This window comes from Caretta caretta, chromosome 3 (assembly GCF_965140235.1).
Source record: "Caretta caretta isolate rCarCar2 chromosome 3, rCarCar1.hap1, whole genome shotgun sequence".
NCBI classification, from domain to species: Eukaryota; Metazoa; Chordata; order Testudines; family Cheloniidae; genus Caretta; species Caretta caretta.
In genome coordinates, this window is record NC_134208.1 from 98,812,513 (window position 1) to 98,831,050 (window position 18,538).

At 40.9% G+C, this 18,538-nt stretch overlaps 1 protein-coding gene and 1 pseudogene across 14 annotated transcripts in view; both read right to left on the bottom strand.

Moving 5' to 3' along the window:
• Positions 1–18,538, bottom strand: part of PTPRK (protein tyrosine phosphatase receptor type K) — a 615,152-nt gene that overhangs the window by 329,393 nt on the left and 267,221 nt on the right. For all 14 annotated transcript variants that reach the window (XM_048844583.2, XM_048844582.2, XM_048844592.2 and 11 more), the window contains exon 4: positions 714–795. In XM_048844583.2, the coding sequence (XP_048700540.2) occupies positions 714–795 (82 nt within the window). The remainder of the gene's footprint in view (positions 1–713; positions 796–18,538) is intronic.
• On the bottom strand, positions 5,552–5,736 carry LOC125634189 (large ribosomal subunit protein eL39 pseudogene; annotated as a pseudogene).

An 18,538-nucleotide genomic window follows, 5' to 3' on the forward strand; every position in this document is an offset into this window, starting at 1 on the left:
TGTATATCAGTGGAGAAAGTAGTTAAGCTATCAGCCGCAGGGATACGCTACAACAAAATAGCACTTTTGAAGGGGACATGTTGGTTGGGCAGGTAAAGTAGAATGGGACAGAATTAACAAGAAAAGTAGCAACAAATCAGAGAACTGCATAGACATGATTTTTTCCCATGTGCATTGGTCCAATGTTTGCTGAGCTATTGCGCCACTGGCCTAGGATTTATTCCAGGATTAGGAGAGCAAGAGTGAAACCTACATTTAAATGCATACAGTCTGTCCCTATTCATAATGGCCTACAATAATTGGAAACCAGAAGATACATAGTTCTCACTCAGGTTTCATACCTTTATTAAGTTGTCTAACAGCCCTCAGACTTAAATACGCTAACCAATTTAAAATTAGCACAAATCAGTATATATACTTTTAATGGAAGAAATTTCAATTTTACTGTCCACATCTATCACTCAAAAAGGCAACCACTGAAGAGTTACACTTTTATTTTCATGCAATGCTTTATTTCTGCTAGACAAAAAGATTTTTACCTAGTGAAATCACTACTGTGCCACCCCAATATTCATTCCTGTAAGCTGTAATAGAAATTCTACAGAAGGAACAAAGAACAGCAATGATCAAGCAATGAAAACTCAGCAGTCTGAGCCAACATTGAGCACATCCTGAAAAGACAGAGAAAAATGCTGCCCTTAATCACGACTTACCACAAGGGTAACTCAGAACCTGGATGTCATCAATGGCAATGTAGCCATTTCTCCCATCTGAGACTTCAGCTTCAAATATTACCTGACAAAAAGAAAGGAAAAAAAAGGTTTACAACACTCATTTCTACAGAATCCACAGTGGAGAGTGCAGGAGATATATGGCACATTGCTTTTTCATTTAAACTGAACTTTCCACAAGGTTTGATGATTGAATGGAATATTTATTACTTAATGTACTATAGTTCCATGCCATTTGTATATTTGACTTCTTCTAGACTTGCTACTTATGGATACAACACAGAAACATGTTTCTTAACTTGTAATTAATGTTACTCTGTTTCCATTGGACTAAAGTTTATTTTCAGCACTATACATAGGATTAAACTCTGAAAATACCATTTTAGGTGGGCCAGACATCTCCTTACACACAAGTAAGGAAACTTAATTAATAGGAATTTAAATTCCAGTTGGAGTTATTCTCCCCACATATTCCTGAACTCCCCCTGCAGTACAATTCCACAAAAGAAAATTGTTCTCGTGATGTTGCAAGTAGCATTTCCACAGTGGCTTTGACAGGAGTAGGTGCAGTTTGATATTATCATTGTCAGTTCATTCTTCACTCCTGCTACAAAACAGGGAAAGTGTGATGTGCGGGAGCAATAAAGGCACTTCTTCACTACTTCACATCTGCTCCTACTTCCTGTTCCACCCTCCACCAACAGCAGCAGCAAAGAATTTCTGGGCTGCTCCTATACATAGAGATTTCGCCAGAGCCTTGCAAAACCAGACTGTGAAACTGACCAGAGTGTAATTAGTGTGTCTACTGCTGCCTTGCCATGGAAAGGCATGTATTTGGCAAATGACACAAAGCGGGGGCGGGGGTGCAAACACTTTGGAAGACAGAGATAAAATTCAAAAGGATCGTGATAAAATGGAGAACTGGGCTATGCACAACAAAACGAAATTCAGTGAAGACAAATGTAAGGTGCTACATTTAGGGAAGAAAAAACAAATGCACAAATACAGAATAGGGGGTAACTGGCTTGGCAGCACCACTGCTGAGAAGGATGTGGGAGTTGTGGTGGATCACAAACTCAACCCGAGTCAACAATATGGTGATGCTGCTGCAAAAAAAGCAAATGCAATTTTAGGCATTAACAGAGGCATAACATGCAAGTCACAGGGGATGACAGTATCGCTCTATTCAGCGCTGGTTAGGCCTCTGCTGAAATACGTGTCCAATTTTGGTCATCAACGTATGGAAAGGATGTAGAGAAACTGGAAAGGATCCAGAGGCAAGTGACAAACATTATCAAAGGGATGGAATGCAGGCCATATGAGCAAAGGCTGAAGAAACTGGGTATGTTTATTTTGGAAAAGAGACGATTAAGGGGGGAGGTGGGGACATGATAATAATCTTCAAATACCTGACAGGCTGCCATAAAAGAGATGGAAAAAATTTGTTCTCTCTTGCCACAGAGGGAGGACAAGAGGCAATGGGTTCAAATTACAGCACAGCAGATTTAGGACATTGTTCCTGAGATTTAATTTAACAGTAAGAACAGTAGGAGAAAGGACCAGACTGCCTAGGGAGGAAATAAAAACTCCTTCACTGGAGGTTTTCAGAAGGGGGCTGGATGGAGCCATCTGTCTTTGATGGTTTAGACACAACAAATCCTGCATCTTGGCAGGGGATTAGACTAGATGCCCCTTGTGGTCCCTTCTAACCCTATGTTCTATGATACCCCGAGTTATAGGTTATGTGGTAAAAAAGCCCTGTAAACCCTGCACTGGAACCAATTAAATGCCTGGTGTAGGAGAGTATGGTTGACCTCCCCTGTGCTAAAGTTTAATAAATGTTCTGGCCTGCTGTTTAATTCTATGCATGTATCTGTCCTCATTTCACTGCTGTGACTGCATCAGTACACAAATCTCTCTTTTTAGTACTGACATAATAAAGATGCTTAAAACAATCCCACCAATATGACTTTATACATGTATTAAAGTGTGAGAATGCTGTCATCTTACAGAGGGTTATTGCAGGCAAGCTACGTCAATGAGACAGGATTTGAATTCAGTTTTGATTGTGGTACAGGGGGTGGTGGCCATTCTTTTTTCCTATGGCAGCAAGTTCCACAGCCTTGGTCCCATTTCCCTGGAAGATCTGTCTCTTGTGGACAGGAGAGAGTCATTAATTAGTGTGACATGCTGACCTTCAACAGAAAGTGTTATGGCCTTCCTAACAGGAAAGGTCCATTAATACCTGATGGAGTACTGTGGGACATTAAAGAAGACAAAAGATGTTTGTTCTGCTCTCCCCTCAACCCACCCCCACGTAGACGAGTCATGCAAGTGGATTCTTCCCATCTGCTGAGCTTGCAGCACAAGGCAGGAGAGGTATAAAAACCCCTAACAAGATGGAACCAATTATCTCTATACTGCTTGGACTCGGGGGGGGGGGATTTTTCTAGGCATAAGCAAGAGAACCCCAGCTACTTAGCCTGAGTTAGCTCCAAAAGACATAGAGATCTTCCTTACTAAAGAGGCTTGTATTTCCTTTTGAAACTTTAAGATTGTAACTCATTTATGTACTTAGGTTTACCTGCTTTAACCTTGTAAATATCTCATTTCCTTTTCCTATTTAATAAATTTTCATATAGTTTATTACAGGATTAGCTACAAGCCCTGTCTTTGGACTGAAATCTAAGGTGCAACGACATCAAGTAAGTGACTGGTCCTGTGGGACTGGAAATAACCCGGCCAACGGGAGCTGCGGGGCCAGTGCCTGCAGGCGGAGGCAGTGTGCAGAGCCACCTGGCCATGCCTCTGCGTAGGAGCTGAAGGAGATGTCGCCGCTTCTGGAAGCCCCCCGAAGTAAGCATCGCCCAGAGCTCTCACCCCTCCCACACCCAAATTCCTGCTGCTGTTGCTGGGGGGGGGGGGGCGTGATGGCCCAAGACTGCTCCAGCAGCAGTCGGCGCGGCTGACATGGGGGCTGCCCGAGCTGCTCAGGCAGCTCCCAGGCCAGCTGCACTGGACACTGCAGAAGTTATGGAGGTCCCGGAAATTCACAGAATCCATGACTTCTGTGACCTCCATGACAGACTCGCAGCCTTATATATAGTGCTTTGATATTTGATTGGTGCAATCTAAATAGAGAACTCACAACCAATTTAGGGATTGTGCCCTGCTTCGTAATGGTCTGCCCTGAAGTTGGTAATAACACTATTGAGTAACTGTAGGCAGTGTTACAAAACCCACCTCAAAAAAGGAAAGGTGGAAGAGACAAAAAGTGCACGGGAAAGATTAAAATGAAGAGAGGAAGAAAACTCATAGGGGAAAACATGAAAAGGCTACAGAACAAAAGGTAGCGGATCAAGACAAATGCAGAAATTGAGAGGGCTGGGGAGGATAAGGTGAAAGGAAGACCAAAACATTGAATTTACTTACAGAGGAGGAGGAGGAATTTTTATTCAAATCTCAAAATATGAAGGCTACATTTCACACATACAAATAATTAAATCTCTGCCACATGCTACTATATGCTATTTATTTGCACCCAGCAGAGGATAGGGGTGTCCCTAGCCTCTGACTGCCAGAAACTGGGAGTGGACAACAGAAGATGGATCACTCAATGATTGGCTGTTCTGTTCAGTCCCTCTGAAGCACCTGGCGTTGGCCACTGTCAGGAGACAGGATACTGGACTAGATGGACCATTGGTCTGACCCAGTATAGCCGTTCTTATGATACAGGGATGTAAAATATTCATATTTCTAGGACTTTATATGGTAAAAGTGCAGCAAAGTTTCTCAACTCCAAGGTTCTTTTAGCACTTTCATTTCATAACATTATAAGTGCCTGATTTTAACACTGGAAAGGGAAGAGAGAAATTATTCATGTTCGAGAAAAAGATTAAGTTGGAAGTTCAAAATGCCGAAAAGCAATCTGTGATAGCTTGTGTGCCCCCGCCACCCATCCTTTAAAAATAGTCAAGTCTGAGAGCTCCCTGTATCCAAGTTCTGTATCAGAACTTTGAAATGTCTGAGGTTAATATGACCATGAAGTCCAATATAAAACATCAAGGAGTCTGGTGGCACCTTAAAGACTAACCGATTTATTTGGGCATAAGCTTATTGTTGTTTTTGTGGATACAGACTTACACGGCTACCCTGATACTTGACAAGATAAAACATTTTATTCATGGTCTTTTAGGTGATAATACTGGTAGAATCCTACCATTTAGGAATGGATAAGTCCTACTGTATAACTGTGTCCACTGCCATGCAAAGACAGAACAGGACTGTCACTGAGATAAAGAATATTACTTTTGTAACAGAAAACTCTTATCACCTTTGCAACCCGAAAACTTAACAATATTGGCTGTGCAACCTTTATTCTGAGCCCTTGTACATATGCATTATGACACAATCTTTTTTTTATTATGATTACATACTATATTTTTCACAGAACTGTCTCATTCAGTGCACAGGATAGGCTGTGATCTGTGGATGAATCAGAGCTGCGTAATGAATGAGGCCATTGTGTGTAGGACCCTTGCTTCATTTGTTACAGAAGTTGGAAGGTGTGTAGTGAAGGAGGAAGGGAATTGCACGAGAGGAGAAAGTACAGTCCCCCAGTTATGACAATTGAATGCTGCACTGAATAATTGGATTCTATCCCTGCCTCTGCCACAGAATTCCATGTGATTTTTTTTGTTTTGTTTTTAGGGGTGCGGGGGAGGGGGGGGGCAAAACAACAAGATTCAACACTCCAAAATGAGTCAGTGGTAGTTTTTGTAGCAATGCGTATTTCAGGTCTTGGGGCTGGAAAGACACGTGTCATTAGAGTTCCCATTAGAGCAGCTCTTTACAAGCCCAGCTTGGTCCTTCGCCAACGTCTCCTTTTGGAGTTGTACCTGATCTTATTGCCAGTTTTCATGCATATCCACCGTGGGATGGGCCGGTTCTGTTTTTGCTTCTTGACAAGGAATCACTTGATCTTGAATGTCTTGTGGAACGACATGGTGCGGAGCGACGAGCCAGTCACCACAATTCCATGTGATGCGAGGCAAGGCACTTAAACCAAACCGTTCACAGGTGGCCCCTAACTGCGTTCCTCATTAACTAGATGCCTGACTTGAGACTCAGAGGCTAAGCACTCATAGCTGCAACTGAAGTCACTGGGAGATCTACTTTGAACGTAGGAATGAAGTGCTGTACAATGCTAAGTACTCTGAAAACTCAGATCCTAGGAGTCTCAAACCGGTGGTCCAAAATTAGTGGACACTTTTGATCTTAATCTCCCTGTGTCTCAGTTCCCCATCTATAAATAGGAAAAATACCACCTCCAATCTCACACGGGTGTTAGGAAAATAAAATCATTAATCTTTATGAAGCAATCAGGTGCCACAATGATGAGTGTCAGAAAAGCCCACAAAGAAGTTAATAATTCTGTCTTTAGAGCAGGGCTTGAATAGTGTTCAATGATAAGGCCTGGGGCCACACATCAAACAATGAGGAGAAAATAAAATATTGAATCGTGGCTCATTAAGAGATGCTCCATCCATTCTGTGCCCTCTGGAAAAGAGAGTATAGCCATGCCTGACTTTTTATTGCTTGACTTTGTCATCTTAACATTCTTTTAATATAGCTTTGCATATGTATTATAAGCAAGCTGTGTGCATACATAGGCATCCGTATGCACAATGAGCTAATGACTGCATACACCAGGGCTGGAGTGTGAATACTCCTCTGTTTCTACTTTACTGTAATGTAAAAGACTAAGTTTTAAAACAAACATGTTCTTGGCATAGATGCAGTTTCCAATCCAGGTTCCTTTCTTGTATCTTCAGAGCATGGTTCAAAGAGTCAGACATGGCGTAAGACAGAAAGTTATTCACTGGTTTAAAAAAAAAAGTATTCTGCAATGAGACACATAGGCCCCATGCTGGCAACAAAAGGGTTAATGACAACATGTGGCCCCAAACTGGCCCCACCCCACTAGACTTGCAGTAAGGGCCAGGCACGGGGAAAGGAGTTAAAAGGAGGCAATCTAGCCCAGGTCAGGACTGCCTAGGAGGGAGAGCTGAGTGCGGCTTCTCCTCACATAAAATCTGGGTGCAGCTCAGAGACTGAGGTAGCTTGCCAACTGGATGGGCCCCTGCAGATGATGAGACCCTAAGGAATCAACTGATGCACGGACTGTTTGAAGACAAGCCCTGAATAGAAGGGTGGGGTCTTACTGAAGTTTCATCAGACAACCCTGTTTTGGGTTGTAGTTTTCGATTCCTGATCTATTTTGGCCCACAGCACCCAGGAAGGAGTAGGCCTGAAGTGCACCTTAGCCGGAGAGCCAGAGTACCGCTACCTCAGACCTCACGAGTAGCAGCGGCCTACTGGCAGAAACCTGCAGTTCATGCCCTGCTGGGCCACAAAGGGGTGTCACAGAGCCAAGGTGGACACACATTCAATATCGTTTTAGAGACCTGTCATAAATATAAAGGGAAGGGTAAACTCCTTTGAAATCCCTCCTGGCCAGGGGAAAGCTCCTCTCACCTGTAAAGGGTTAAGAAGCTAAAGGTAACCTCGCTGGCACCTGACCAAAATGACCAATGAGGAGACAAGATACTTTCAAAAGCTGGGAGGAGGGAGAGAAACAAAGGGTCTGTGTCTGTCTGTATGCTGCTCTTGCCAGGGACAGAACAGGAATGGAGTCTTAGAACTTTTAGTAAGTAATCTAGCTAGGTATGTGTTAGATTATGATTTCAGGTTAATCCCACCACTGTGCCACCATGTCAAGGTTCCTCCCCCACTCTGAACTCTAGGGTACAGATGTGGGGACCTGCATGAAAAACCTCCTAAGCTTATCTTTACCAGCTTAGGTCAAAACTTCCCCAAGGTACAAAATATTACACCCGTTATCCTTGGACTGGCCGCTACCACCACCAAACTAATACTGGTTACTGGGGAAGAGCTGTTTGGACGCGTCCTTCCCCCCAAAATACTTCCCAAAACCTTGCACCCCACTTCCTGGACAAGGTTTGGTAAAAAGCCTCACCAATTTGCCTAGGTGACTACAGACCCAGACCCTTGGATCTTAAGAACAATGAACAATCCTCCCAACACTTGCACCCCCCCTTTCCTGGGAAATGTTGGATAAAAAGCCTCACCAATTTGCATAGGTGACCACAGACCCAAACCCTTGGATCTGAGAACAATGAAAAAGCATTCAGTTTTTTACAAGAAGACTTTTAATAAAAAATAGAAGTAAATAGAAATAAAGAAATCCCCCCTGTAAAATCAGGATGGTAGATATCTTACAGGGTAATTAGATTCAAAAACATAGAGAACCCCTCTAGGCAAAAGCTTAAGTTACAAAAAAGATACACAGACAGAAATAGTTATTCTATTCAGCACAATGCTTTTCTCAGCCATTTAAAGAAATCATAATCTAACACATACCTAGCTAGATTACTTCCTAAAAGTTCTAAGACTCCATTCCTGTTCTGTCCCTGGCAAGAGCAGCATACAGACACAGACCCTTTGTTTCTCTCCCTCCTCCCAGCTTTTGAAAGTATCTTGTCTCCTCATTGGTCATTTTGGTCAGGTGCCAGCGAGGTTACCTTTAGCTTCTTAACCCTTTACAGGTGAGAGGAGCTTTCCCCTGGCCAGGAGGGATTTCAAAGGGGTTTACCCTTCCCTTTATATTTATGACAAGACCTTCCTCGCCTGTTTGGCTGATGTGATATACCTACATGGAAATCTCCCATAATCACGGATAAAATGCCACCAGATAATCTCATTTAGATAACAAGGATACATACCTTAATTACAAAAAAGTGGGTGAAAAAGCATGGGGGGAGAGGGAGGATCTTTCCCTGTCATTTTCATTACTGTGATGCTCATCACTAAGTCTGAAATTTGTATATTTCCTGTCCAGTTAATTCTTCCCTCTCCCCATTACATTTTACCAAAGCCCATACTGGCTCAACAATACTTCTCCAACAGCTTTTCCTCTTTCAATAATGAATTCATTTAAAAGATACAGGATTCATTTGATATCCCATGATGTAGTTATCACTAACAGTAAAACAATTCTGAAAAGCACCTTATCGGTTCTCCTGAGAGCTTTCCCATCGGCAAAATTAAACAACCTCCAATGAACGGTGGTCCCTTGAAATGTGTGTCAGCAAGTTATGCTAAACAATCTGTTCCACCTTGTATTTAGCTGTTATGCTCTAAGTACTTTTCCCAGACCTGAAGAGCTCTGAGTAAACTTGAAAGCTTGTCTCTCTCACCAACAGAAGTTGGTCCAATAAAAGGTATTATCTCACCCACCTTGTCTCTCTAATACCATGGGACTGACACAGCTACAACATCACTAATAGCATACACAAGCTGGGGAAAACTGAAACACAACTTAAGCTGGCCCTCCTGACTCGCCCCTAGACTTTAACTCAGCCCATTTAGAATGTGCTAAAGTCTGAACCGTCTTGTCTACATTAGAATTTCTAGGACACATTAATTAGAACACATTAGCGAATACCTTTAAACCCTACTCAAGAGAAATCTCCAGGGTAACCATAACACAGTCTAAGCCCAACCTAAACTTCTTCCTAGTGTAGATGCAAGGTAACACCCTGTAGCTCAATTTAGCTGGCTGAGTTGTAGTGTAGGATCTTGCCTAGATTAAACCACAATTGTCAAAATCAAGCTAACTGTGTTATTCTGCAGTCCTAGACTAGTGACAGCTATTTTTTGTATTAAAAAAAAAGTGTGCCATTTTAGAAGTCTGATATCTTCTTACCCTGCAGGACTGTAAATTGGAACTTACTATTAAACCATGAAAAGAGGAAATACCAAGCTATCCGAGACTAGCACTTTAATATGAACCCTTACCTCTGACATCATAGTATCATCCCCATGGGAAAAAATCACATACAACATACACATCACATCATTCCCCAGTATAGGAATGTTTACTATTCATGTACAGCTAAGCTCAGAATTAAGACTTTACGTGTGTCATAGTGTGATGGCGAGTAATGTGGTGTGTACATTGTGTTACAGCAAATGTTTGAGGTGATGGAACTTAGTGTACAGGAGAAAAAGTGGGGAATATAATGTGCGGGGTTAAGGTATATTAAAGGAGGATTCCCCTTAAGGAACAATAACTGGGTTTGTTTGTTCGTTTTGTTTTTCCTTTATGAAAATATCATATATACACATCTATATGTATGTAGTATATAGTAACACACACACACAGAACACTTGGTTACAGCAACAAGTTTTCCTTTCACTGACCTTATTTTCCCCCTTAGGCTCTGCTTTGCATCATTAACAAGAGCTAAAAAGAAATTTCTGAGAGCAGATTCCATGACTGGCAAAGATCTAATTGGCCTTACCACTTCAACAGAGCATTCAACATAAGAAACTTTTCTGTCAAGCTACACACACCCAAAAATGGATTCTTGCTAGCTTAATTGCCAAAACCTTGAACTCATCCACAGGTCAATTCCAATGCTTGGTGCTGAGAACTGAGTTAAAAGACTGTATACAGAAGGGATTATAGTCATGACAGATGACAATATAAAAGCCATCCAGTGCTTCAGCTTGGGAATGGAATTAACTTTGCTTTTCATGCTGTTTTCTCCCCAGTCTATTACCTGAAATCCTGAAGGTGTCTATTCTGATCTAATATTTGCAGCTCCAGCACCATTTTTACACTTTTGGCTAAATAAACTAAATGAAGGGGAAATTCTAGTTAAAGCTGGAATTTAGAGAAAAGGTTGGGGATGGGTGCAGGGGAGAGACTTTTGTCTCTAAAATAACTTTATCCTGGAAACTTTGTGACCAGTTTGTATGAATCTGAATAGGTTAATGATTTTTAAAATATTTAAAGTTTAAAGTTAAAGTAAACCCAGTAAATCCATGAAATTTGTTTGGTTGGAAGATGGGGTCTGTTTGTTCTTTTATTCTACATTTGTAAAAGAACACTTGATCAGCTCCAGATGTACTGGAAACAAAATTGGTTAAAGTTAGAATATACATAGAAACAGGTTTGTTCTCTAGAAAAACAAACATCCCATAGCTAAAAGGCCATAAATGGCAAGATAAACAGTACTTACAAGAATACGAATGCTAGAGACTCCGAACACATCAACATTTTTAATATAATTAAATCTGATGTTTCAGCAGTTTATAGATTTCAAGTATTAGGATTTTAATTAATAATCTACAACTAAAAGTAAATGTAAACACTTGAAAAATTAAGAGAAATACTTCCAGTAAGAAGTGCAATGAAAACAGCTTGAAATGAGAGAGGTGGGGAGGGATGTCTAAACAAATTTTGTCCTAATATGTAAAAAAAAATGTGTTGACATAATAAAATGCATCTCCCTTGTGACAGTTCCAGATAATTTTGCTGAGCTAATTTAGAAACAATGAAAATATAATTACTTCCATTTGAATGCTTAACTAATGCTGTGAGGCAGGGTTTTCTGCTGACAGGGCCCTAGAGGATTTTCAGTACAGTAAATCAACCACTTGGGTGAAAACATTGGAATCTAGCCCCTTTACAATCTGCTAGTTAAGAAACACCCTCCTTTCTGTTGGTTTTCACGACTCACTTCTTCAGAGATTTAAAAACTGAAGAGTTCAAAAGCTACCTGCTTGTTAAGTTAGTAAAATTGTTATCAAAGGTTTTTAAGGCCCAGCTTGACAAAGCCATGGCAGGGATGATTTAGTTGGGGTTGGTCCTGCTTTGAGCAGGGGACTGGACTAGATGACCTCCTGAGGTCTCTTCCAACCCTAATACTCTATGATTCTATTCTTAAGCTGGTGAGCAAACATTAATAGATATTTCTATCTTCTCATAATCACTCAAGGGAGACCCAGTGCACACACCTTTAATCTTCTCACCAGGTGTTGAAATCTGACACGGGATCATGAAGCTACTACATTTTTCAGATCCAGTTTAAAAATGCTCCTGTGGGATTCCACACTAGAAATGAACACACATGCTGCTGCTGCTGGACCTCTAAATAGGGCTTAAAAAGTGACTCTGGCAAGAATCACAGAACAATGAAATTGAAGGGCAGAGGTCTCAGGGTGGCAGCAGAGAGTCCCCGCGATGTTCTCAGTATAATATAATAGTAGTTCCCAAACTACAGTCTGTAGAGAGCTCGCTGGTCACATGAGGCTGGCTGGCTCTCCTCCTCCTCTCAGCCACTGAACTGCATTAGAGAGCTAAAACTAGATTCAGTACATTCCTAATATTACTTTTACATGTGAGCAACTGCTGTAGTAGCCACAGGGGTGTTATACAATTGTGAAGAAGAGGTGGTTCATGAGGTTCTCTCTATTAAGATGCTATGAAAAAATTGAGAAAGTTTGCCGTAGGACAGAGTAAAGGAGCTCCATGTTCTACCACCTATTTCTCTGATCCAGGAAGTCACTCTACCCATCATCGCAAAGGTTGCACTCTTTGAAAAGGTTTGCATGAGGCATCACACCATAAAATGGTCACAGCAGCATTGGGTCTCAAGCCGTTAATCACCATCTGGGAGTTCTTAAGCTTTCACACAGGCCCCAACTGCACTGGCTGACTGACTGAAGGAGAAGTTGGAGAAGAAATAGTGAGTTATAAAGGCTCTGTACCCAAGACCTTGGACATGCCACAGGGTGTGTCTAAGGTTGAGAGAGCCTAAAGGCTGAGATTCCAGAACAATGCACAGCTGAAAACATCTTGATCCTTCTCCAGTAAAAATGTCCACAATTTTATTTAGAGGCTAAGTGAAGGATAGAAGTAATAGCAAGTAACACCCATAAAATAAGAACACTTGACATTTTACTTCTTATTGTGATAGAATGAAAATTTGCAGAAGAGATCCAGACACAGTAATATCTGCCAAACTTCTTAAAGAGGCCAGAGGGAGCTAAGCCCTAAGGAGCTTGAGGCTTGGTTCCAGGGTATTTTCTCCACTAACTGAAGAAACTATTTATAATTAAGACCGTTCTGCCTTCACCAATCCTACACATCAGACATTAGATGTTTTTGCTTTTAGCCAAGTTAAAGAAGAATCCCAATTCACGCGAAAAGACCACATCCTCCACCCCTTCAATTCATTTCTACATTTTGCCATCTCTATTTGTAAGTAAAATTCTCAGTTTCTCCAGGAGTTTCACTGAACATATATTCCTTATGCGGGTTTTTAATAGAATTCCAGATGTGTCACTGAGGCTAAGAAATGGGTGCTGAATATAAAACCAGGAAATAAACATGGGGGGAAAGAGGGCCACGGTAGATTGCAAGGTTCACCTTGAATCTTACAATACAAGTACTCAAGTTGTACAAATGAACAACCACCAACCCAAGATTAATGTTCTATAACTGAGTCAAAGATAAGCAAATTTAAATAAAAATTACTCTCTTTAGTCCATGCTGGACAAAATAATTAATTGTAAAATTGCTGATTTGCAAATAAAATTTGCAACAGCCATCCAAAGATACAGAACCACCTCCATAACAACAGGAGAGCCTGCTTGCTCTGCAGGTAAGTAAATAACGTGCTTCACAAAGTCCACTTTCTACGCCATTGTCGCAGCTGCTTTCCCCAGTCAGACTATTCACTGGAATACCACCCTATTCCTGTTTCAACACAGTTTCTTTGCAGTACATTCAGATGAACTACAACCTGACCTATTCTACCCCTCTTCTGTCTCCACAAATCTGCACATTCACATTTGTGATCCATTTCAGTTTATCAGTCTTCAATGAAATAGAAGTTTACATTGTCTCAACTCCCTCAGAAAGCAGTTAAGGCACAAAACGAGACACAGAGCATTTTGAATGAATGGTGACTCTCCTGAAGGGGCACATTAATCTACAGTGGAGTACAGAACATTGCTAACACTAAGCTTAATTAAGAGAAACGTCTCCTAACACACAACATTCACTCAGTCAAAGGCCCCGATCTTGGGACGCAACTGAGGAGTGCACAGTAGAACTCAGTGGGAAAGGTGTGTGAGCAGATGGCTTTAAGTTACCTTTGCATTTCCCCAATCCTATCTATTCATCAGGCCTGCTTCATGACATAATTTACAGCACCCTTTTGGTTGCTCTAAATTATGTCATCTGCTAATGGCACTACAGCATCTTCAGATCAGGAAGAGGAAAGACTGAGCCACATTCCCTATGCCAGACTTAGAAATAAAGAGTCACATGTGAGCCATTATGCCACCTCTGCACCACCAGAGAACCCCCATATAGTTAGCTATGCACAAAATGGCCTTAACATAAGGGAGATTCCGGGCCTAAATGTGTTGAGATAGTCAAGCAGAGGGAGTGAATTGTGTATTTATATTAATGATCAAAAATTTGTCAGACAATGTGAAATTAACCATTTGTCATCAAAAGTAATAGAAAAAATGTGAAATTCAGAATGTCTGCTAGTTCTTGGCTTACTGCGCATTTGTGGGGAAAAGTCTGGGAGACTGGGATGTAATCAAGCAACGGATCTCGCAAAGGTAGGCATGACAGCAGGAGGCAAGCAAGGTGATGCAGATCACAGTACTGATGGGGGAAGAGGAGACAAGAGGAAGGAAACACAGGATGGGGGGTGGGAGGACGGACGACCAGCTCTCCCAAATAAAAGAAAACAGGCCAGCTTTTCTTAGGCAGGGCCAGCTTCCCCTAACTCCTAAACTCCTCTGTGTATGTGTGGTTTTTTTAACCCTTCCCTGACACACACACACACACACACACACACACACACACACCACCCCATAGTTTAGTCTGCAAAGCAAATTCCTATTGCACCAGCCTGACAGGGGAGATAACAAAATGAAGGAGAGAAATCTTAGGGACCCAACCCTCCCACAATGACAAAACCACCTTTTAAAAAACAGAATTATTAACATAACTCCAAGAAGCTAAACATTAGGGGGAAATTCTCTGTTTCTCCACAAATTCTCTGAAACATTCAAAGTACCCTATAATTCATTGTTTTGGTGATGCTGGCCATTAAAATGTATGTTTATGAGCTTTGGCGTTGCCCATGACATTTGCCATTCTGCTCCACAAAAGATGGCACCTTCTTCCATAGGAATAAAAGAAACAGTCAACATGACAATTAGAGAACTAATACTAACTCCAGAAAGACAGGAGTAGTTCAGTGCCTGTCATACTACCGCATGTGATTATATCTGATCACTCTCCCCTCCTCTGAGCTACTTCACAACAACAAAATAAATGCACAACATTTTCAGAAGCTAATTGTACAAAATAGCTATTAAGGAACAAGCAATTATCATTCTTCAGCAGCTCAAGTTATATAATTAAAGGCCAAGCACAGTACCACAGTTACTTTTTAATTTGAGGCATGTATTTTTAATGCCACTATAAAGCTCATTTTCTGATGGAAGGGTTATCAAATGGCAGGAAAAGATTGCATAGATGAAATATCAACCTTTCACCTCAAAGATTGCATTTCAAGTCGATGCCAAACAGATAAGCAAGAGGGGTGTTCTCACCTCTAACCTTCCATAGACAAAATGCCACCACAAAACGAACACAATTGATTGGGCTAATTTGCAATCTGCTCTCAAAGGTCAGCCACCTTCCATTACTGTAAACCAAGTTACTAGGGAACACAAATATAAGAAGATATAAAACTATGTTTACAGATTCCTTCTTTGAACTGTAACAATGTACATTTAAAACAAACATTTTATTAAGCACTCAAGTGCTTCTCATGCCTACAGATGGGATATCTTTGTCACAGTTGATGTCATAAGATTCTATATTACTCTCAATACTTTGAGACTAATCATCATTTACACTAGGAACACTATATACTACGACACAATGTAAAGGGGGGCTTTGATGTGGGAGTAAAATATATTTAGATCCATGTCAAATTCTCATTACAATGTAAAGGGGTCTTGGTGTAAACGACAGTTAGTGAAACCAAGAAAACTGCACTCATTGAGATGCAAAATGCCAGCCGTGAGGATATTTTAGAAACTAGAATCGAATACAACTGGCCAGAAAACAATTCCGTTTTGTGACAAAAATTCAACTTTTGACATTTGTTTTCATTCCAATGCACAATGTAAAATTTGTGAAGAAGAGATTATGCCACTCCAGAATATCCAATGGCCTGGTAGTTGAGCACTCACCCTGTGGGAGACCCAGGTTCAGTCCACACTCTCCATTGAGATAAGTGTCCTAACCATCAGGCTATTGGATTTCATTGTGCACTGGAATGAAAACAACTGTCAAAACTTCAATTTTTTTTTCATGAAATGGAATAGTTGTTTTCAAGCCAGCCCTATTCACTCCTAGCTTATAAAGTATCCTCATCACAGCTGGCTCTGCCTGATTTGGAGCAGCCATTTGAACCTGGGTCTTCCACATCCCAGGTGAGTGGCCTAACCACCAGGCTATTGGTCTTCCCCTCCCCATATCCTGAACCAGAGAAAACATCCTGACACCATTTTTGTCAAATTCAATCGATGCCTGCAAAACATCCTTGCAGCAAAAGGGCATTTTTGGAGAAAAGTGTTATCTAACACTTTCCAACCAGCTTTAGAAGCAAAGCACTTTCTGTGCTTTGATACCCTAGGCCAGTGTTTCTCAACGATCAGTCCATAGACCAGCACCGGCACCTGAAATCTCCCTGACACAGTTTAGGAAGACAGCAAGTCAGTCCCTGGTATCAAAAAGGTTGAGAAACACTGCCTTAGGAATGTAGAGTCTGCCAATTTTCAAAGGGTGCAAACCCTACCCCTTTGCAGAAGATTGTCCTCCTTAGCAGGAATAGAAGAATGAAAATGGGAAAAAAAAAAAAAAAGGGAAGAGGAGAAAAAAAACAAAGAATGTCCAAACTGAACAGAGAATTTAAAATAATTCTTGTTTTTCTTGATATTGCATTTTGTGTCCAGTTATGAGTGTTATATAAATAGAAGTTATTAATACAGCATTGTAATGACAGCTCATCTCAAAATAGTCTCTCATAATAAACTAAACCCACAAAACCTCAAGCTTGTACTGTAAACAAAGATCACCAAATACCACAGAATAAGTAAACTCATTTTATGTACACAGTCATGCACACAATATGTATTTATAATTCTTTCAGAGCATCTTTAAAAGTATGTTCCAAAGTTTCTCTCTATGCATGAGAAGCTATCGTCTATTCAGGTAATTGTTTCTTCTGTTGTCCTTCAATTCTTCATGAGTGTTCAGAGAAAAAAAAATCACAAGATCCACCATGTATCCAAAGTTCAACCAGACATACATGTCTTTCAAAAGCTTAGAGGGGACATTTGTACTCCTCTGGGCATGTCCATACTAAGAAAAAAGGTGGTTTCTTATCACATATTAGCTAAAGCATGGTAAAAAAAAACCACCGTTTTTCTTAATGAAAACACGGCCTTTATGGCATTTCTCAAGAGGTTCTCGTATTTACAAGTACAACCATTAATAAATTATGTTTCAATAATCTGTGTTTTCTAACTCATTCATTCAAAAGGTTTGCCCCCAATAAATTAAAATCCTGCCTCTTTCCACTTTGCAGTAAAACAGGACTTTTCCATTGCTGCTATATTTGTGAAGTCTTTAAACCAATCTGAAATGGCAGGCAAGGAGTCTGTATACACATTTCAGTTATTCTATGTTTAGTAAAAAGGGATGATGCAAATGGATTTGCACTTATATTGTTTTATACATACACCCACACACTCACTCTAAATTTGTGGAACAGCCATCAACCATGTGCAGCAAGCAGCGTTTGGGGTCATCGTGAACACTAATTATACTTAAGTGATGAATGTTGATGAATTGTAAAATATTGGATGGCATTTAGTGGCACTGTGTTAACAAATGCAGAAGAGATCTTTTGCCACTTGGCAGCAGAGGCATCTGGAGGAGATATCTGGAGTGTTTAATGCTCTTCTGTGATGAGCTGTCATAATAAACTTTCTGATGACAAGCATCTGCCCTCGGTGGCTTTATTTTTTCAAAACTTCTTCAGTTGATCTACATGGTAAAACATCAGACTCTTCCCTTCTTTCGCCCTCTTTGTTGTTATCTTTTGTCCACCCAACTCCTACCATCAACCTTCCTCTCTGATTTCAACTCCTGGCTCTCTCTCCACCCACCTCCTCACAATCTCCCCCACTCATCCTCACTGACTTCAACTTCCATGTTGATGGCCCAGACTACCCCTTATCTGCACACTTCCTCAGGCTAACAGCTTCATTTGACCTGGAGCCCTGGTTCAACACTCCCATTTACCAAAAGGGCTGTTCACTTGACTTAGTCTTCACCAAGCAGTGCTGTCTCTAATCTCTCTATTGCTGAGTTCCCCCTCTCTGACCCACCAGCCTCCCCACCACCTTACACACTGTTGTGTCAGCCTTTCCATGAATTCCAGTCCATCAGCATTAATGACTTCTCGTCTGCTTTTAGCCCTCTCCTGCATGCCCTCTTTTCCTTCTTCCATTAATATGGTTGTTAACTCTAACCATGCTTGTCTTGTTTGTACAGCATCTATTACATTGGTCCATGCCTAAGACCCCTAGGCACTGTGGTAAAACTACTACTGTAAAGCAGGGCTATACCATTTATTTTATCACTGATAAGGGTATAGCAGACTAAACTTCCCCTGTACATCATGTGTTTATAGGAAAAAATTCTGTACATTGCTGTTGAATTGGACATTTCTAAAGCAAAGTTAATATACATGAAAAAGCGTAACATTCTTTGGCAAATGTAGGCTAATGGAACAGAGCTCAGGAGCAAGGTATACCTCCCTTTTTAA